The sequence below is a fragment of the Chelonus insularis genome, unplaced genomic scaffold (assembly GCF_013357705.1).
Source record: "Chelonus insularis isolate UGA/USDA-ARS -01 unplaced genomic scaffold, ASM1335770v1 contig_93_pilon, whole genome shotgun sequence".
In the NCBI taxonomy this organism is placed as follows: domain Eukaryota; kingdom Metazoa; phylum Arthropoda; class Insecta; order Hymenoptera; family Braconidae; genus Chelonus; species Chelonus insularis.
Genome location: NW_023276782.1, coordinates 1,800,675 through 1,823,777, shown reverse-complemented (window position 1 = coordinate 1,823,777; position 23,103 = coordinate 1,800,675). Strand labels below are relative to the sequence as shown.

Below are 23,103 nucleotides of genomic sequence, written 5' to 3'. Positions count from 1 at the left end.
TTGTTTTTAAACAATTTATAATAAAGTTCATTAATAATAAATAAATCGTTTTTCGAGTGTATTTGACTTTATTTTGACTCAGTATTTTTCATTAAACTTGGCTTTTGTTGAACTTCCTCTGCCCTGAGGTAATTTCGCGGAAGCACAAAAGTTGTTTTCCTTTGCATAACCGAGATTCAAAGATGTTCTTTATATTGCAGATGTACAGTAAATAAATTAAAAAATTGCATGGTCTTCTTTATTTCCACTTAACAGTAGCATATTTAATATACGTATCTACTTTCAGTTTTTACGCTCCAAAAGACTTGATTAATTATACGAAAAAAAATATTTAAACATATTGAAAAAAAGTAAAGAGTTTTTAAACAGTTTTAATAGTTTACAGTCAACATGTAGGATCAAGGTGTTCTATCGGGCGATACTTTTATAATTAACCCCCTGGTATCATACCTCGAACGGAGTAACGTTGTAAACACAGTCTTTTGTGTTGTGTAATCGATCTCGATCACGCTTGACTGAGTGGAAGTATTGATGAAAGAGTATAAGTGTCGCTTACTATCCATCTGATATTTTTTTTCGCGCTTTTCCCTCTCGACCTGCATATTTATTTTTTCATTTCGTACACATGACTTATTGAACATTTTCTTCTGTTAGTAATCGAGCAGAAGAAAATCGCAATTTTAATTTTCAATTTTAAGAAATTTCTTTTTTAGTTATTTAATATTTTCTGATAACTCGCGTGTATTGTGAATTGCGTCATCGCCATGGCCTGCATTCGAAAGTACGTATCGATTTTGCGATGTAACTGACGAGCGCCCTCGACCCCTACATTGCAATGCCTTTTTGAAACCTTCTCGTCTCATTTTTTGTTACAACTGGATTACTCTGTTATGTAGTAGTTGTGAAATCTTTAAGAAAGTTTACCAACTCTTTGTAACAGCTTTGAGCTTCGAACGAATTTTCCACTGAGAATATATTAGAACTTGGCCAACAAATAAGTACTAAATTTCCAGTGAGTCAGGTTGATCTTATTAGCTGGGATAAATTCTTGAAAAAATTTGATACTTCATTTGAATTAAATGGAAATAAAGCTGGCATAGAAACATAATATAAATTACTGGTATTCAAACTTTTTTTTCAAATTTAACTGCAATTTCTTTTTTTTCGACTTACTTTCTTAGTGAGCTTGCCAGCAAAAACGCCTGTGAATAGACTGCTTAAATAAGACACCAAGAAGATAAAAACTCCGACAAAAGGGCGAAGGAATGATGCGGAAAGCTTTTTAAACAACTTTGAAGATATGGAATGGGAGCATGATTAAAAAACGTGCTTGAGGTCATACAAAATTTGTCAGCAGGAAGAAAAATAATATAAGACGTAGTAGGTGAAGAATAGAAGAATGGGATGATGCTACCAAAAGCAAAAAGAAATCAAAGAAAACCATGATGCACAAAGATCTATAATCTAGAGGCATTCGAAAAGAGGTTTTTCTATTCAAGACTATTAAATGGATATTAGAAAAATAGATATTTGGATAATTTAGTTAAAAATAGTATTTAAAAATAACATTCAAGGGAAAATGGTTTATTGACATCAATAATCAATAGTTCAGATTGACATGTAAGAAGCAATCAAATAAATGAAAGATAATAGAGAGCACGATATCTATTCTTCTATTAGATGGGATTATTTTTAAATTTTATTGATATTTATAAGGTGAATAGATGTAGTGATCAACTAGTTTGAATATAAATTAACTCATTATTTATACGAGAAAGAATATTTGAAAGAAATTACCCTAAAAGTGTAGCTAAAAAAGAACGTAATGTTATATTTGAAGTAAAAATAGGTGAATATTGGAATTTTTGCCAGAAAATAATGTCAAATTCATGAGACTTCATAGCATTTTTGGTCATATTAGATGATAAAAAATTTGACTATTAAATAAAATGGTTTTTCATTTTTTAATAAAAATTTAAATTTTAAAATAAATTCATCAACTTACCAAAATAGATCTATTTATTTCTCAGATCAAAATAATTAATTTTTAAAAATATGTTTATGAAATTAATATTCATATTAAAATTAAAAATGTTTATATTTAATTGAGCACTTCAATGACACTGCGTGACAAGTTGGAATATTTTTCTAATATTTATTCCATTAGCAGCTGCTCTTTAATTAATTCGCGCTGCATTAATAACATAGCAATCAACAAAGCAGTCTAACAGATACTATTTCTCATGAATTAATGAAAAATTGATAGGTAATTATTAAAAAAAAATGTTTTCCCTGAAATGTTTGTCGAACAATTAATATTGAAAACAACAGAAACGAAAGGACAAATCAACTATAAAACCTATATAATCAGTAAAATATATATATTTTTTCTTTTATTAAAGAATCAATATGATGTGTTAACAAATAATAATCATTTCATAACTGTTTTAATAACCTTGTCACACCGTCCAACCAAATAAATACAAATAATTTCCTTTATTTTTAGAAATAGTCTTGAATTTCATAACAAATACCTAAACCTTCTATCATTGAATTGTCGTCATCCACTGAACTAAATTTCTTCAAACCAATTTGAAATTTTGAACAAAAACCCTAAAATTCGATTAAAGTTGCATCAAAAGTTGCTCGATTTTTCTGTAATTCTTTATTACACCAGAAATAAAATATCTTTACGGTGAATAAATCCAGCTTACACCACACAACATCCAATAGTAAACAAAACTAGTTTATTGTTTACAAGTCTTAAAAATACTTTCATTAACGAATATTATGTAATATAACGTTCTAAACATTTTCTAATAAAAATCACTGTAAATTTTTTTTCCATGTACTAAAAAAAGGAAAAAAAATAGCGTCAAAAATAAAACTTTTTATGTTTTTCTATATGCAATAGTTTATCTCGTAAAGTAAAAATCTCCTAAACGACTTTAAGTAGAACATCTACTTATGGATAAATCTCTAGAGAAAATATTATGCTCCATAACATTTGTGGTGCTGAAATAAATTGAAAAATGAGGAGGTAACTTCCGCATCTCAATGTAAACAGAATATTACGTAGGATCAAAGACTTAGGTCAAAAGTTCGTCGCTCTAGCTGTACATCCAGTAGTCAATTAGCTTTGTTTCCTCTGTAGCGTACTCTTGTCTACACTCAGCTTTTTACGCTTGGAAGATTAACCCTTGATGGGTTTGCCGCTAAGGGGATGGATAAATGACCGTATAAATGTGCAAACTACGATGCACTTGCACGTGCATTTATGAGAGTTAATAGTTGTTTAGAAGAATAAACTTTCACGGGGTTTCTTGAAACCGCTTTTATAATGTGGTAAAATATATATATATAAAATATGACACGAGCTCATTAGTTTTCAGTTAACTAACTTGAAGAACAGATTAGTACTTTTGTGGGTATGAAAGTATTTACTTGATATAATATTTATTGCTGCTCAGAAAAATTAATAGAAAATTCTGGAATCATGAAAAAAAAATTGGTCAAAAATAAGAAACAAAAACGACCGCAGATAAATGGGCTGCTGTATATGATAAGAAAAATAGAGTTTATTACATTAAAAAAGAAAAGAAAAATAAAGTTCATCCAACTACTGGCGTCGCAGTGTCCATGTCTCGGTTCTGCTTTGGCCGGAGTACGCGACTTGAATTTTTCTAGCTCTCAACCTCCACAATGAGATAAAAATTGAAATTGAAAAGCTACCTTTTCAATGGTAGTGGAGTAATCAAAAAAGGTTCTTTTTTATTCATTTGAATTTCCATAAATTAAAGAATAATTAGAGAAATCTTTGAAAAGCTTTCAGCACAGCTGGATTATTTAAACATGTAAAATGTAAATATTAATTTTTTCAAACATTTTACTTTTTCAATTATTTTATGCTTTGAATAGAAAAAACTGTGTGGAAATAATTATGTTAAATTAAATATTCAAACATAAATATTTGCTATTTAGGTTTTATTAATTTTTACTCGAATATCAAGCGCACTAAATGAGGGATCTCTTTAAAAATTATATCAAATTTTAAAATTCAAGCATGGAAATAGGCGAAGTGAAATAACTTACTTCAGACGTTATATAAATCATTGAAAATTGAAGTTTTATACAATTTACACTTTTGTATCCTTATTGATGAAATATTAGTGCTCTTTAGCAGCCTGAGTGCGACTCCGAAGGCTCACACGACTAACTTCCCAGTAGAAGGAATGAAATCAGGTTCAAGTTGTTTAATTATGCATCGAATGCAATTGATCCTGAGTCGATATCGTTTTTTGTCTTCGAAGTAATCGAGACGCAAAAAAAATTCCAAACGATCATACGCACACATAGACGTCCACTTAAAAACTGTTGTTGGGAAGCTAATAAAATTCTTAATGAAATTATCCGGCCCAGAGTTTTCCTATCATTATTAGAATTTTTAACCAATAAGAAATCACTTACTGAATTTTCGAATTAATTGTAAGTATTAATTAATTTGATACATTTATCAGAAACATTAGAAAAAAAAATTACGATTCCAAAGCAAAATCGTCCAACATGCAATATTTGTTGTTTGATAATCAAATAAAAAAAAAATCCCACAAAATTGGCAAAAGTGAGTGGAGGTTTTATCAGCTGACAGAAGCATAGCTGTGAACACATTACAAACTTTCATAATATTCCCCCCCCCCATATTGACACTTCAATAGATATCATAAACTAGGAAAGAACATAAATTTCATTATCAATTAATTATATTTTATGAATGTCATTAAATCCGAAATATTCGAACAATTAATGTGAAACATTACAACAGCAATATTTCGGTATAATCCGCAATAAGATAAAAAATGATGAACTTTGCACGTTCATTTCAATTACTAATATTGTTTAATAAACTATTGACCGTGACTCGTGCAAATAATAATTCATATAGAATTAACAATAATATATTTCATGCTTAACCCACTTGATCTATCAGTCATGAAGAATATTATCGACGAAAAGCGGAAGATAAATGTAAATAGGTTGTACACATGTAATATCAATATTATTTTTAATTAAGAGGAGTGAATTGTGAGCACGACAAATTACTGTACTATTACATACACTAATATTATCATATTTTCAATGAAAATAAAATAATAATCTAACTTTTGTTATGTTTTGCATAACAGTAAAGTCATATTTGATTGTTTCATCGATAAACCAATTTTCATACTAAGAAAAGCAATTTGTTTTATAAATATATATCTCATAGAATAAATTATTATTTAAATTTTTCATTCAACTAGTTAATATCTCATTTCAGTCAACATCATGGAATCTTTGACCAGAAAAATATCATTCTGTCTTTTAACAGCCATTTTATTAATTGTAAAGTTTTCATATTCCGAGACTTTTTAAATTAAACATATCAAAAAGTTTAAAAATGTAGCTATGAAATGTTCTAAATTAAAAATCTATTCTTTTGAAATAAATACGGAGAAAGTATTATAAATTAGCCAGCAATAACTGATTTGAAATAATTTTTACCCCTTCATTTCGAACCAGCCATAATTAACCGAGTGTTTTTGATAAAAAATACTCACCGTGGATTTCATTTACAGTGCTCTAAACAAAATATAGGAAATATGTGATTAAATTTTGAATGTTTTAAAGTGTTTAAAATATTAGTTATAAATTTTCGATAATTCACTTGTGGTGTTGTGCATTAAATACACTCATGTTTTGTATTTCACAACATTTAATGTGTTTCATAAATAAAAAACCAATGAGATATTATGATTTAGTGTGCATTCGACATATTTTCAAGCATGCCTAAAGATCACTAATCGATAAAAAAAATGGATTATATTTAATCATCAACTAATTTGATTAATGATAAAGGAACCATATCTAAGTAAAACTTGATAAAATAATAATAGTTATGTTCATCTTCATACAGTCGTAGTTTATCTACAAGTAAAAGGAAACATTCATGCATGACAAGATTGAATAATTTTGAATAATATTATCAAATTATTCGTTGCTAAATCATTCAAATTACTCGATATTCCTAATTGATACTGTTAAGCTCAACTCCATTCACAGAATTTGAACTAGTTCAAATCACATAATTGTCAATCATTCCGGCAGTTCTGACTCCGGTGAATTAGTAAAATCTATCTAATCGAATTAATTAAATCAATAAACTGCGACAATTAATTGTAAATTTATCAAATGCACATCTACAAATCTTGCTCATGAATTTTTTCCAAACATTTTCAACTCATCAAGGGTATTCATTAATTTTTTTTTCAATACTTAAAATATAGAGAATACAATGAGATTTTCGTTAATAAAAGTTTTGAAACTTTGTAAATATTCATTTTATCAGAAATCATTAAATGCTATATTAATAATGTTTTATTGAAAAATAACAAAAGAATGAAATTAGAATAATTAAAAAATAATATTAAAGTTAACTCACACTCACTGACTAAAAGTCGTTTTATTTTATCTATTTACTAATTTCAATTCTGAACATCTTGCTGGCACTTAAATAAATTAAGTAAATTGACAAATTCATTTAGTAAGTATTAAGAAACGATTATCTAATTTTTTAGTGTACTTAACAACTGAACTAAATGGTACAATGGTAACGATTAAGTTTCATAGAGTAGATAAACTAAGAAAACATTTTTTCACAGCTATCAAGCGAATTTTCCACCTTGTTAGAATAATTCTCATTCCCATTGCTTAAAATAAACATTTAATTTGTTCTTCTTTCTATTACTCTACCAAATGGTGTTTCATTGCATCCCTTGAAAAGAGGCTATTTAAATTAATTGAGAAAAAAGAACGAAAAGATAATTAGTAATAAAAATATATATTGGGATACATGGTCGACCTAAATAATAATCTGTACAGCAAATGATAAAGGGGAATTAGTCGATGCTTTCTATCATCACTTTAGTTATAATATCACTTTTAAATTAAATAACAAATATGAAATTAATCTACAATTAACCAATTTGTGTTTTAACGTTTTATGGTTTTCTCTTTAATTTATGATAACACTAGATACTGAAACCGTTGAAATATTAAAATGATGTCTGTGCAGCCGATTGTATCATTCATAAAATGAAATGTGTTTTCCGCTTATTTTCAGGGGAGAATATAAATTTAAAAAGATAGAACATTTTCGAGGGTTTTAAAGCACGTTTGAATGAAAATCTCCATAAAAGATATCACGATGTTGTACTAGGTCGAGAAGGTCCATATTATCTACAATGGTCAATGGCTCAGCAAAAAACTTAGTGATATTTTAATATCATGATTATTCAGCATAATTTATCCTCATTTATTCAATATGAATATTCCCTTTAAATTGTGTATTTTTTAGAATAAGAAAATTTTTCTTGTGCTAATTTTATCGAAAAAAATATAATTTAATAATTATTCTGCTCACGATAGTTACCTATGTATTACGTTTTTTTGCTTGATTGTTTTTTTATTCCTTCATTTTGTTTTTTTTTTTTTTTAATAATATTCTAGATTTAAACATACTTAAGTGACTTTTTATATATTTTACATAAATTTAATAAAAGCTTTTCATATTGCAGTGCACAATAAAAAGTTCTGTAGTCAATATTTAGAATATTACATTTACTTTTTTTTTTTTAATTTAACTCAAGTTCAGTGGATAAAATACCGCGATAAAATATTTGTTAATATTAGGCTGTCTTGTATAAAGAGAGCGAAGCTTTATTAGTTTGGAAGTTTATGTGAAAATTCTATATAAATTGAAGTAAAACACACCACTGAGTTTGTCGACAAAAAATAGTTGTTACGTAAATAAATTCTTTTTTCTATGTAAAAAAAAAAACAAATAAATTTAAACAAAAAATATTATCATTTAGTGCCATATACATTGAATTGGTGAAGTAGAAACAATTGATTCTAGTAATTTTTTTGCAAGTATTGGAGTTACGTGATTCGAGATTGCTATCAATCTATTGTTACCACAACTACCTCAACATTTCAGAGGATATGAAGAACTATTTTCTAGTACATTTTTTAAAGCAGCGCAATTGGAAAACTTTTAAACACTTTATTGTTTTGTCAGGAAAAACATTTAAATCGCTTTAATCATTAAACTGAAGCAGAGCTCAGATCAAAGTTAATTTTTTACCTTTAAAATCTTCTACCGGAAAATCTTTCCTCTCTTTACTGACCTTTTTTCGATATTTATCAAGCCGGAAGTATGAAAAAATAATGTAATATTTAAATTTTTGAGAATGAATTAATTCGGAATTTTTATCTAAAAATTGAAGAGGAAAAATACAGATATGATACTTGACTTAGAATAGCTTATTTGAAGAAATTTGTAAGTTAATGATTAATAATATTTAGTGATGTCAATTACATTACATACTTTGACACTTTTCAGTAGATGTAATATTACATGATAATGAAACATCGATAATTTTCTATAAATTAATATATAATGTGATGAATCTAATTATCAATATTGAATTTATGATTCCACAATATTCGGCGTAGCTTCGAAATTATCTACCTAAACTACCTTGTGATAACCCGAATAATAAATTGAATATCATTTTCTTCATACCTCGGTCAAAAGTACGTACCTTCGGCCTTGATTTTAAAGCAGAAAGAATTTCAATTTTCTGTCGTTACAGTATAATATACTATTTAATATTAATGATTAAATTATAGTATATTTTTGTTTGATCCTATCAAACTGTTACATAATAAATTATAAGTGTCTTATTTACATGAAAAATAAGACCACTTTGTAATGCCAACAACTATCCAAATAACAAATCACGTGGTTTGATGTGGCAGTTATTTTACCGAAAGTATCTAAAAATGCATAATATGTTGTTATAATAAAAATTATAGATATAGAAATTTTTTCCAATTAGGGTTAATCATTTTAATCCTTCTACCTCCTGCAGTTATAATATCCATTCTTTAACATTTAGTGTGTCAATTAATTGGGTTATGAGGTCACTCCTCAATAATTGGGCGGTTTACCCTAGTCTCGTATTTTTTGCGTCGTAAATTGTAAATCATATCGACATGTCTTTAATTCAATACGTAGTACATACATCATAATAAACTTACACGTGATAGTATAGTTGACTTAATGATAAGATGAATTTTTCTTTCTTTATCTCAAACCACGTGTCACCCTTGTCTTTGGCTGGAATTATTTAAGCCGGTCTAGTTTTCTTAAATATATTGAAAATTTTTGGGTAAGAAGTACTCCACATTGTAGGTAAATTAGGAGTGAGTTAAAACTAGAGAAAATATTACTCTTTCAATGTCAAAAAAATTAGTTGATTAAATCTATTCTTCCGAGAAATAATTTTGCCTCAATTACAGTTTGTCTTCAAACTATTTGGAGTAAAATAAATTTTTAAGTTTCTGGATTGAAATCTGTTTTAAAGTTTCTCAAGTTTAGATGTAAAATATACTATTCTTAGACTTAATTTCAAATAAATATGTAATTGTGATTGTGAAATTACAATAGGAAGCTAAAAATGCTTTTCTAATTACATTTTCATATCACTTGAGTTAAATCAATACCACAAAAAAATGTAAAGTAGACTTCAAGTAGATCCTCAAGTGGACAATACCAATTGTCATGTAATAAAATATTTTTCAATAGAATATCACTACTGACATGATTACTAATTCAATTTACATCTTTTTATTACGATTAATTGTGATTGATAGTAATCGAACAATTTTAATATTTTTATTTAAAACAATTTTAAAAAATTTAATAAAATAATTTAATAAATCAGTTAAAGATGTACTTAAATGTTTACTAAAACCAGAAGAAATTGCAACTTTGACCAAAAATGATCAGCATTATCTGATGGCTATAAATTGTACACTATTAAGTTTGTAATGCGAATCTCTCTAGGGTCACATCAACCTACACTCTACTTTTATGGAGTATCACATAAACCACGACTTGTTTATTTTTCGATTATAAAAGAAACTCAGTCCTTGATCGAAAGTAAAAGAGCGATGGCTTGAAAGTATGCCTGATTTGCCTCAACGAAGAGTATATTTTACAGCTAATTAGGTCCAATAAAGGCACGTGTTTAATTCACTTTAGTAACTTAGAAGTTTAGAGCACATAGTACGTACGTTGTCATATATAAACATATTATAATTTTACGTAACTTTTATAAGCTTTGCATGATTTATCACCGTCACATGTGGTCAAATTTAGTTCTTTTATCTTATATTTATTTAGGTTTATTTCAGTTTATATTATGACACAGGTGTTTCACTAAAGTTTGGTAACCACATGCTTCATATATAGTCTCAGTTGTTCACTGTTTTTATCTACTTATTATTTTTTATGGATAATGAGTTTGTGATTCAGTATAATTTGAGAATTATAGTTGAAATTTAAATACTTAAAAACAGATAGAAAATAATATAGTAATTCAGTACGAAATAAATAATGTGATTATAGTGAAGGTTCTGTCGAAACATAAACGGTTAACTTTATGACGAATAGTTGATGTATTATATAAAATAACTACTTATATTATTGAGAATTTAATATTAGATAATAATTTAAAACTCAATTTTACTAATTTTAGAAATTGTCACATTTATATTAAAATAGATATTTTCATTTAAACTTTACAATTATGTAGTTGTACATCGATATATCTTTAATATCATCTCGATAAATTATAACTAAAACTGTTAGCTTTTTTTTTAAATAATCGATCTTTGATAAAATAAAACTGTTTATGCATTCTTTTAACTCACGTTGCTTCTTATCGATCAAAAAAACTTAATATTTTTCATTTTACAGTAGGGAAAGGGAGAGTAAAATAAAACGTGGGGCAAAGTGAAACGCTCGAGAAAATGTGATAATTTATTAAAATATGTTTAAAAACACTTATTGCATTTTTTGTTTATCAGTTTTTCAATTTATTAATGTATTAAAAATTATCAACATTTGTTAATGTAATAGATAATTTGTTAATTTACATTTTTTCATGGTGCTCCATTTTACCCTACTTTCCCCTAAATTTGTAATAGAAAAAATTCTTCCGAGTTGTCATCCTATCATGAAATATTTCAAATTCTTTTCGTGAGTTAAAGTTTCGCAAATTTATGAAAACTGTTCTTTAAACGGAATAAATTTATCTATTTCCTATAACTTCTTGTTATTTAAGAAAAAAAAAGTTTTTATGAAGTTGTTTTATCTGCATTGATTCATGTTATAATTAATTTAAAGAAAGAACATGTGATATTAAATTTATGCGAATGAAAATATTGGCAATTTCCAGTTGTACGGTAAAGTAAATTTCCCTATCACTGCATAGCGTCTCTCTTTTATCGGTACAGTAAATTTTCCGATAGATACGTAATAAAGATTATCATTGGATACTCCCCAGGTACATTTCGTGGTCGTTAAAATCTTGTTGATAACCAATGTTACATACATCCGAATTTTAACGAAAAATAAATAGATAAAAAAAATTGAATTAAAAAAAAAAAACAAAATAAAGAGAAAAAATCTAATAACATTGTTTTTACTTAATTTTCTTGAATCCCATTCAATCTTTCCTTCTTTAAAACTGGTCAGATTTAATCCAGACAAAGACAAATCGAAAAAGAAGCTGAAAATTGTTATCTGTTCCGATGTTTCAAGATATCATTGATGAAAATTTGTTGACCCACAATGAAATCGTGTTTGTGGATCTCTTGATAACAGTTTCACTGATTTAACTTAATCGAAATTCAATCGATATATTATGAGGTCACTTAGAGTTTATAGAATTTTGAGCAACATCAATTGAATTACTCCCGAGTTATTTGGAAAATCCAGACCAATATTAAAAAACTAGACTGGTTTGTCTGGTCATCGTGGGTTAGGATTCTAACAATTTTCCCAATATGGAACAAATTTACCGGTCATTGAAGCAATGCCTGAGGTATTCTACCCTCATTTGATATGTCTACAGTATTATGTAATGACTCAATTGTAATTCATTTAATTAAATATCATTAATTGCAATACAAATAGAAGTAAGCTTAATTGGAATTAGTCTTCAAATTAACAATAAATATATGATCATTTGAACTTTAAGTAATGCAAATTGATTGTATTTAATTAACATGGATCAAAATTTTTAATGAATTAAAAAACGAAACTTGCGTAATTAATGCTCTAAGTCACATAAAAAATATATTTTATAATTTATTTTAATTAAAAACTTTATTAATATCGATTATTGTATCACATTGGCCATTTCTCGCATGTATCGTGCGCTCTCTCACTAAATTAAATTCAAAAACTTGGTTATGATCCTAAACCAATCGAATTAGTAATAAAAAATTCTATAATTTAAATCATTTATCCAAAATTCTATAATTTTCTGGCCTTAAATATTTTTAATATTGGCAACATTTATTTGTGGTAATGCTTTATTAGATTAAAGAGTTACTTCATTGTTTTTTTGAATCAAAAAATAATTAACACATTTATTTATTGGGTTTTTAATTAAAGATTTTATATACTAAACAACAATAATATTGAACACATTTTTCTATCAATTTTCTATAGCTTCGAGTATGATGTTCGAATGAATACAATTGAGATCTACAGATTCCTTACAAAGATTACATTCACATGACGTAAATTTACTTTTCATTCATCATTTTACTTTCACTATCGCTGTGTTCTAAAAGCCTTCAGTCTCAACCTCACAGAATTAAATGTTTCCTCTCATCTAACATTGATTTAAAATGTATGCTGATGAAAATGCATTATCACTATTGTTTTCCCAACGTCAAATCTAAACTGAAAGTTTATTTTTATTTCTTCCATACACTGTCCTATTTACTGTTTCTCTATAGGTCCATTTACTTTTTCCACAGTCGATACCATAAAATTTAAATATTTTCAACAAATTTTTTCTTTCCGGTAAATAAACAGTCCATTGGTATTCCCGATAGATGCGAAAAACGTTCGTCCTAGATTCTAGAATGGACTCATCATCCCAAAGGGACTGATTCCATTTCTGGAAATCGGAAATCTTTACCAGAGTATACTCAAGTCACATGTTAGAGACAAAGGAGACAGAACAAATGGTTGCGTAGTACGGATATACTTAGGAGGTTTGAAATTCGAACAAAGTGTATGTATAAAGCAAGATGTGCTACTACTAGTTCTGTACCATACAATGTGCAAAAAGAATAAAAGCAAAATCGGGGTTAAGTGGCTCAGCTGAAGCTAAAAGAAGTAAACAGTCAATATGATCAGTTTGTTTTACTGTCAATTTCATGTCAAATTTTTTAAATTCTCTGTAGAAAGTCTATTTACTTTTTCTAAGATATTTTAATACGACAGGAGTGTTTTAAGTGCCTTGACATATACAACTGTACTCCTTGCTTAATTTCCTATTCACCTTTACTTAAAATACCTCTCGAAGACGGTCAGAATGAACGGAAATGGTTTACGGAAATTCAACGTCACTGATTAAGTAGTCGAACATTATAATAACAATCTCTACGTGTCTAAAATTAGAAGTAGATGACGATAATTACATTTGTTTGGAGCTTTCAAAAGAAACTCATTAATATTTATATTTCATTTGTGGTGAAACTTTAATTTTTCTCCCTTTTATGCAGTTTATTTATATTTCCAATTTCATAATATTTAATTTATTTATTTATTTATGCATGAGTGAATGATTTTTATTTGATAACATCAGATGACGATGGTTATCGTAGGGAAGGAAGGAAAATATATAGAAAATAGTAAAATGATGAATATTATATTAATTCATTCAAGCATTATTTCGATTTAATTATCTGCACGTTCAATCATTCATTTAAAGATAATCTTAATGGAATCAAGTTACGTATACTTTTCTGATATTTTCTATTTTTATTCGTTTATTTAATTTTTCACGTATAAAGTTAATTCCTCAAACTTGGAGGAAGTACGATATTAATTTATCAGTACACAAAAAAATAATAATTAATATTCTTTTAGTTAAAAAAAAACATTTAACCGTTTTTAGCTTACATTTTCGTGTACTTTTAAATATTTCTCTTTTTTTTTTGTCCTAAAGAAATCAATAAAAATTTTGCGCAAGCTTAATGTAAATTACACATTTCGTTATTTTATTTTTTAGTTGATTATTGAAAAAAAAAAATTGTTTGTTAAAAATTTTTTAATTACATCCTATTATTTCTAATTTTTTTTAACGTGGAATACATTTTAGCAATTATTTATAATTAAAAAAATAATCTCTAAATTTAAAAAAAACTGAATTAACAAAAAGAATAATTAATATTTAAAATATAAATATAAAAAAAAATTTTAAGCGTGAATTTTCAGTGGTTTTATTTTTTCTTTTATAAAATATTCAAACTAAAATATTTCTACGATAGTGAAAAAATGATAATTTTTTATTTTAATCCAAATAATGCTGTTATAAAATAATATATTACTCAGCAGCCATTTGAAAATTAAAAAACTAATATCCTAATGCTTATCCAACTTAGAATAGTCAATTTCTTAACTTTAAGAAAAAAAAAAAAACTAAACCAGTTTTAATATTGTTGAAAATATCATTACTATAAAATTACAATTCAATCAGACTCTTTTTTACACAACTGTTCGTTTAATTAAAATCATAAAATGCAACATTTCCACAATTGCAACCTTTATAATTCCGTGCTTTTTGTATATTTGCGTGTTTATTTCATATTACATCACTTCAAAGAGTCATTACAACCACTTAATAACATGATATTAATTATTCCAAGTATTTCAAATATTTCCATAATAACTTAATTAAAATACCAAAAATACTCTTTTACCAGGAACAAAAAAATTTAAGTCAATTTCTCTCTTGAATGTATCGTAATAATATTTATCACATCAATATTCCACCTTCGTGAATGTTTTATCAACGATCCTCCTGCAATTCAGTTACGCAAAACAGTCACTCGAGTCTTACAACCCCTCATACTAATCACGGTAATAATTAAAACGTCGCGACGGTATTTATATTCAAGCTTAAAGAACTTTTCATTTTATTTCCTCTCCCTACGTGTTAGTGAAAAGTTTTTCATCTCTATTTTATTTTTTATTCCACCGTGAGTTTGCGTGGAGCCTGGCAATTAATTATCGTTGTGACAACAACAGCAATGACATAATTGTCGTGTTAGTGAACGATACTGATGCCAGTAAAAGCCTCACTCCTCTCTCTTCATGCCTCGCGTATTCAACTGCGTTGCTGATAACCGAGGAAAAAGAGGGAAATTTACCTCGAGGTATACAGAGAGAGAACTCTAACGTGCGAACGACCTTATCAGCTCTAGATATCCGCCTGCTAGCACGTCTATCGGATGAATAATGGTCCGATGATATCGACGGTGTGAACTAACAATCAGTAGAAAAGGTTGGGTTGCGTATGGAGTAAAGGTGAAAAGTTAGATTAAAGATTATAAATAAGAAGTATGGGTTCGAATAAATCATTATAACTCTCCTAGCATCAATTTCCCTTTACTTTAACTGTTAACCAACTACCTTCAATCTATATCGTCACGCCATTGTAATCCAAATTTACGCGCGTGTTTCACTGAGAGCAAGCGCTCTTACACACATTTCTTCAACGTACACAGCGCGCTGGCTATTGCTCTTTTTATTTTTCAACGCATCGTCAGTCGCGTGTCGCGCGTCTAACGACTAACGCGTTCGTGTATACAATGAGTTGATACTTTCGCTTGAGTTAACTCTCTGTCTCAAATAATCGTGAGTTTAATTGAATAATAATACAACATCCCCTTTCATCATCATCATCATCATCATCATCCTACAAGTGAAGCATTCAACTAAAAAAAAGAAATAAAAACAAGAAAAAAAAATTTTTTTTAAATCGTCTGGTTGAGAATGAAATTAAAATGAAAAATATCTTTATATTCATACTCCAATTTACATAATATTAAGCAAATGACCTAGGCATTGGGTTATTTATATCAGGATCACAAGTGAAGAATTTCAAGTCCGTAGCAAAAGTGTGTATGTGAACTAGTGTATTAATCATGAAAGTAAATGAAATCTTTATTATCTTTCAAGTCGAAAAAATATTTGCGTGTTGGTGTTTAATAATAGTCTTAAATGTCACGCAAAGGAAGGAATTAAAACCGATTTGCGGTTTGGCGATATATAGCGAAAGTTGGTGAGAAGGATGACAGAAGGGATTGCCGAATAGTAGTAGTCTAGTAGTCGTATCTATTATCTGGTGCATAACCTCAGGGTGACTGCGGCATGGGCGGGTGATCTTCATGTTGTAGATATACGTAACGATAAACGAAAAAGAGAGTCCATCGTGGCGGGAATACGGGTCGAGCGTATAGGTCGATACGGGCTCATGTATATGTGGATATAGCGCGCATCAGTTGTATGCGCCGGCTACGTTGCGAGTATCGTGTGGCGATTAGGTATGTATGTATATATACGTGGTGGTGCCGATGCACCCGGCGTCGGGACGCTGGAATAGTCGAGGGTGGGAGGGGAAAGTGCAACGCGCCATCCGGGCGTCGCAGAAAGTGGTAGTGTCTTAACTGGGTATTACTTGTCTTGTTTTACAACCAGTCCGCTTTGTGTAATATGCTCGGAGAATTTCAAATGGATCTTGGGACAAGAGTTTTTTAATATTACGAAAATCTTTTCTTTCAAGTTTCCCAGTAGCTGAAAACTATCGGAAATATTATATATTGCAAAACCCTAGGATTTCGTGGTCTAGTTTGAACCAAGAGAAAATCGCTAATGCAACTCGGAAAGTTTGATATAGATTATGTTCACTGATATAGTATTTGTGTAGGTTGTACATTGTTATTTAAAAGTTAAGAGTCTTTATCTTTTATGTATCTATGCTTTATCAATATTTGCAGTTGTATTGAGAGAAGAGGAGGCAAGAGAATGAAAATAGATTAATGTTTGCTCAATTTATTGTAGATCAAAAATAATAATCAGGTAAAAATAAAGTTTATCCAAAAATGAACAATAGATAAACAAAAAAGATTATTAAAATTATTTGTATAATTAAAGTTATTTAGTTAATTTCTTGGTTTATCAGATTATTGGTTTTAATTTGCAAAGAGTTTAAAAAATTAGCCTATGCTTGACCTACAATTAATTCTAAGTACCTGAAAGAAAAATTTTTAACGATCGTATGCAATATTTTATTCTAATATTTTTCATGATAAAAATTATAATATAAAGTCAAAAGCTCGCTATTTTTACGTTTTATTTAATTACTTTTTTCGAACAAAACAACTTTTTTACAGTCAAAAACCGGTATTTGTTTAAAAGAAACCTTGCAAAAGACATTATTTAAATAAACTCATTTTTTTTTAACTAAAAAAAAAAAAATAAACATCATGATTGAATTTTAAAACAAATGAAATCTTTTTTCTTGTGAGTAAAAAATTTTGATAAATATTTGATTAATCTGAGCTTAAGATAGCTAATTAAAATAATCAGTATTATTAATTCAGAGCTTTTAAGAGCAATTTAAAAATCATGGTCTCAGTTTTTCTAGCGAATAAACAAGGAATTTTCCCCCTCGACTATGGAAGACTATAGATAAATAATGTTACTATTATCAAATTCGTATGTTTGTTTCTCAGTGGCTATAAAACACTATCATGATTTCTACTATTCAGATGTCAATTAAATTATCGTGGTCCAGTGCATGACACAGAAAAAACGAAATTTCAAAACAAATGTAGCCAGTGGCATTTTAAAAATCTGTAAGTCAAAATGAAAAAAGCTTGTGTTTTTGTTGAAAAATAGATAAAATCAAATTAAAGGTTTCATAAAATTTGTTTAACCTTAATGTAGTTGTTAATGATTTTTAACTTTTTATAATTAATCACTTTCAAGCGTTTATAAATCATAAGGAAGGTCATATTTTTATCTAAAATCAAAAAAATAACTTTATAAAATTTATAGCCATTAAAAATATCAGTAAATTAAAGAAAAAAAATTCCAAGTACATATTTTAATCTCTAAAAAAAAAAAAAAAGGGTTAGAAAGTTACTTGTAACTTTTTAGTATCAAACTCAAGGTATTTATAAATTACGAAACTCTTATTTCGTCATTTAAAATTAATAAACTTGCATAAAAAAAGTGATTTATGTTAATAGAAAAATCGAAAATTGGTGGCATGTATTTTAGTCTGGTTGATAAAGCTAGAAATCCTGCCTTAAGACTTCTTACTACGCTATCAACGCGTTGATAAATGTTTTAAAGTTTTCGGCTCAGTATTTCGTACCGTAGAAAAGCCGAAAATGTTGCTTTAAAGCCCTTACCTCACAGATATAGGTGTGAAGAGTTGATAAATAGTATGAGGAGGAATAGAAATTTATATTCGTGTCTCCCTGAAAGCCAGAAAGAAGATTGGGTCGTCAAGTCATTGAACTTGAACAAGGTTCTACTACTCGATATAAGAACACATTATAGGATGAGTTGGGTGGCAACATCTTCTCTTCAAGATTTTAATTCTTAACTTTGTTTCAAAAATTTATTATGAATACTACGGCAACACTCTTTTGACATTTTAATAACTTTTAATTTTAATATTTAACTCTCAGAAACAAAAATTTAAAAAATTAAACTTTTACTTTTCTTTCTTTTAAATAAAATTTAATAATTTATGTAAATATTTTTTTTTAATTTATTTCAACATTGACATGAATACTTTTTCCAATACTAATTAATTATAAATTTACAAAAATTAAAAATCTTTAAAATTATTTATTTATCTTGTATTATTTACAAATAAATATTTAACTATTTCACAAAAAATAATAAATAAATATTAATAAAAAAAATTAATTTAAATTATTTTCCATAAAGTACATTTACTAGTCCAATAAAAAGAATATATATAAAGAAAAAACAAACATTGCAACCAACTGCGTACTTTATGACTTCGTTTACTGCAACCAAATCTCCAAGTTAAGAAATAAAAATTTTATAGGTGAAAATGTTGGCACCCCAAGGATAAGTAAAAAGTTTTCCTGTTATATCGCAAAAATAAGTATCTCCTACTAAAGTATACGGGGATTTAGTTAATACTATACAGCACAGAATTACAGAGTTAGACGAATGAAAGAATGGGTGGTAAAGTGCTGTCTTGAGTCGACAAGCGTGTTCCAGTGATGAACGATAGGTATAGGTGTGTGAGTGATATAGTAGTAGAAGACGAAGAAGCGCGAGGGTGGTATAGAATCGGGGTTGGCGCTCAGTAGGGGTCGGGAGCCCGAGCGACGAGGTGTCTCTTATTCGGGCCACGCTCCAGTTACTCTGTTGTCATCGAGCCTAACGAGATGGTACTTAATCAAGTATTGAGCCATCAGCAAAGAATCTAGTGACGAAATAAATTCCATCCATCAAAATAATATAAACATCCTTGTTCATTTATTAATCAAATCAAACAAATTTCTGCTGACAGATTTCCCAGTCCAACATCACAAAAACTGATGTAAAAAAAAAAACTACTTAAGACAAAAAATAAAAGACTAGAATTCTGATACATCATCAGCACAGTTTAGTTGTGAGATACTGCATAAAAGTTCACGTTCTACAACAGTTTAAATTCCCGGGTAATCCGAGAATTACAACGTCGACTTTTAGTACAAGCTTTATTCTCCACTGCTTAGATGAACCCTCTCGAAAACGATGAACATAAAAGTCGAGTGAAAATTTAAAGTGAAATGAAATAGTGAAGAAAATAAAAATCATCAGACATTTATCATAAATAACCAAACAGTTTGTGCTAAAGAGAATGATTGTAGAGTTACGAGGAATTTATCTCAAGGAAAATATTCATTGTACCAGATAGAGAAGTGTATTCGGCCTACTTGTAATAAAATTCGATTGAGCAAACGAGCGATCTTTACATTAAGCTAATTGATCTCGCAGGGTCAATAGCGCAGGGAAGATGATGAACCTATAATTCAACAACGTGTGAGGACAACGATATAAATGTTAATATGTAAATGTAGACAATGATATTCAACGAACTAGCAGAGCGAAACAGAGCGGAAGAGAAGTAAATGAGAACTAGCATGTGAAGGATAGTACGTCGATTCATATAAACTATAGAATTGTTTGAATTAAGTAAAAACAGTGCACTTCATACTGATATCAAACTCCAAGGACAACGTACGATAAGAGTATATTTATTTACTTATATTTACAAAGCTTGTATAACAAAAATCCTTAGATAAATTATTACCTGCCATATATTTAAACTTTAAATTATTAATGACACTGTCAATGTGCGACCTGAATATGTTCTATTCATTCAAACACTTGATAATTTATGTCAAAACTTTGTATTATAAAAGTGTCGATAACAATCAATTTATTAAAGGTCTTAAGTAATACACCCGCAAGTATTATTTATTACACTAAACTACAAGAGAGAAGACAAGTTGGAGAATTGAGTTAGACACAAGTTATGCTCGGTTTAGACATGAAACTAGTCACACGTCTTAGAGGTTTGTCTTTGAGTTCATCCTCAAACACACCAACGTCAGCAGGAGGTTCAAATAATTCAGCAAACATCACTTCAACCTCATCATCAGCATCAGCTGTCAACAATTCTCTACTATTGCCTAATGACAAACATCGTCGAAGATCAAGTCGAGAAAGTGGTGGTAATGTTAGTCCACCCACTAGTGATCGAGAAAGTGATGAAGAGATTTCTGCACCACCAAGAATAGTCAGGGATCGATCAAGATCAGTTTGCGTGCCTGTTCTCACATCATCACAGCTTAGACACCTTCATCGTCGTGCCAGTCATCATGTGTAGGTGTTTATTCTTAAGCAGCAAAAAAATAAAAATATTATATAGTCATGATATTAATTATAATAATTTTCGTAGAGATAATAATCCTATTTATTGAAATTCGTTATCATGACATGCAGCTTCTAATCTTTAATTAATAACATTAATTGATTTGCGTTTAATCATAAAATACAAATATATGTATATCTGAATTTTAATTCATTAATCAATTTAATTTGACCTTTGTAATTAAAAGTTAATATCATAAATAATTTTTCTCATAATTAAAAAGTTAGAAAGTGATGAGAGAATAAACTTGAGAAAAATCAATATTCTGAATCGCGTTGGTTAAAATTTGCTTTATTTGTTTTACGATGTCGTGTAACACCACGGAAGTACGACCTCAATGGCGTTCTAATTAACCTAGATAAGTTAAGGAGAAAATAAATTACACAATTGAAAACTAATACAAAAGGTATCGTAATTATTGTACTCGAATTTAGATAATTCAAGTATTTTTGTTAACTTATCATTATTATCTATACTACGAAGTATATTCATTTCCTATTAATAAGTTTGCATAACTTGACGTTATTAACACCAAGTGTTTAAACTCTATTTACTTTTATTTCTAATCATTATCACTTGTTACTGGATGTTATTACAGTAATTGATAAATGAGGTAATTCTTTATTTCTAGATCGTCCACAGATACTACATCAAGACGAGGTGTTCTGTCAAGAAGATGTTATGGAAGCGTGGAAATGGTGAATTAACATTGTAAAGTTAATAAAGAAAGTTTAATCAGATTTTAAACTTAATGTTTGATGTCGTTGTTTCCCCCAGTTGCCACAAATCGAGCAAGATGGGACAGAAAACGGTCGGAGATTTCGTGTGGAAAATGGCGATTCGCCAGGAGAAAAAGAAGAGGTAAAGTTTATCTATTATACACTCTACGTGCACGAGAAATCGGGGCAACCCAAGTTATCCGGGGGTAAAATGACTTTTCTACTAAATAATTAGAAAAAAAAGAAATCAATTTTTTATCACAAACAACGTTCAATCGTTCGTTTTATCTTAACTGTTCAGTTTAAGAATTCATCTTGAAGTGAATATCATCAAAGGTTAAATTATTTCCATCAAGCTTGATGAAAGTGCTCTGACTTGATGTTCATGAAAACTTTGAACTTTATTTTTTCATCAACTTAATGGAGATGTTTAATAAACCATTTTCATTCATTTTATATTCAAGAAATTTTCATAATTTTAATTAATAAATTTTTTCTACTTTCATATTGTATTCATTCTATTGAATCAAATTTTGTTATCAGTTTTCTGCTTACTTCCTGAACTGAATATTAAATTGAAAAGATTGAAAGTTCTGTTAAAAAATCAATGAAATCACAATAGTATCAGAGAATAGAACGTTTACGGTGAATTATAAAGCTTTATGAAATGTTCCAGATGTTCGGTTCTCCTAGCACACCTGTATTAGAAAATCCTGAATACCAGACACGTTGGTACTTTAAATATTTTCTAGGAAAGCGTAAGTAATTGAACGACAATCATTTTATTCTATTTATGAGTATTATCTTTTGATATCTTGTATGTGTTATGTATGTACAGTTCATCAAAATTATGTTGCATCGGATCACGAAAGAAATCCTCTCTTCTTGTCAGTTGTGCTTAGTGATGGAGGAGATCAGTGTGTTCCTCATTATAGGGTTATTCTTTGGAGGCGAACCGTAAGTTTTTAACAAGTAAAATTTATTCCTTCTAGATGCAAACATTCTTATAATTTTTAATTTTTTATAAAGATTTATAAAGTCAAAGATTTGTAGTGAAATATGAATTATTTTTTCATTTTTTACTTTTAATTTAAATAGAAGATTAGACATTTATTTTTATGTGCTTCAATGTTTAATTTTAAATTAATGCATGACGTTACGAGAATTAAGTTTTTTGTAAACAAGCTTTTTTGCAAGTTAATAAAAACATTTGAGAGCTTTTGTAATTTTAATTTACAACAAAATTAATTAATTATAAAATTAATAGTTAAATAAAAAAAGAGAAAAAATTAATTTTTGCAATAACATAAAGAGTATAGTTTAAAAAAAAAAAATACTCTAGAGTTTTGGTCTGATTTTAATTTTTCACTCATCATTTACTCTCTCTAAAAAATGTTTTTCCTAGTTTATGCAAGTACTAAATGTAATGTCGAGTT

The 23,103-nt window shown here is 28.3% G+C and overlaps 1 protein-coding gene across 8 annotated transcripts in view; it reads left to right on the top strand.

Annotated features, from left to right (window-relative positions):
* The window catches only part of LOC118072403 (GTPase-activating Rap/Ran-GAP domain-like protein 3), a 35,141-nt gene that overhangs the window by 2,399 nt on the left and 9,639 nt on the right, over positions 1 to 23,103 (top strand). For 3 of the 8 annotated variants that reach the window (XM_035092258.1, XM_035092253.1, XM_035092260.1), the window contains exons 1-6: positions 15,698 to 15,829; positions 19,539 to 20,899; positions 21,580 to 21,646; positions 21,726 to 21,809; positions 22,344 to 22,425; positions 22,506 to 22,624. In XM_035092258.1, coding sequence (XP_034948149.1) covers positions 20,550 to 20,899; positions 21,580 to 21,646; positions 21,726 to 21,809; positions 22,344 to 22,425; positions 22,506 to 22,624 — 702 coding nt within the window. In that variant the 5' untranslated portion in view covers positions 15,698 to 15,829; positions 19,539 to 20,549. Of the gene's footprint in view, positions 1 to 15,697; positions 16,126 to 19,538; positions 20,900 to 21,579; positions 21,647 to 21,725; positions 21,810 to 22,343; positions 22,426 to 22,505; positions 22,625 to 23,103 lie in introns of those variants that run through there. The other 5 variants (XM_035092254.1, XM_035092257.1, XM_035092255.1 and 2 more) reach the window with 5 other exon arrangements.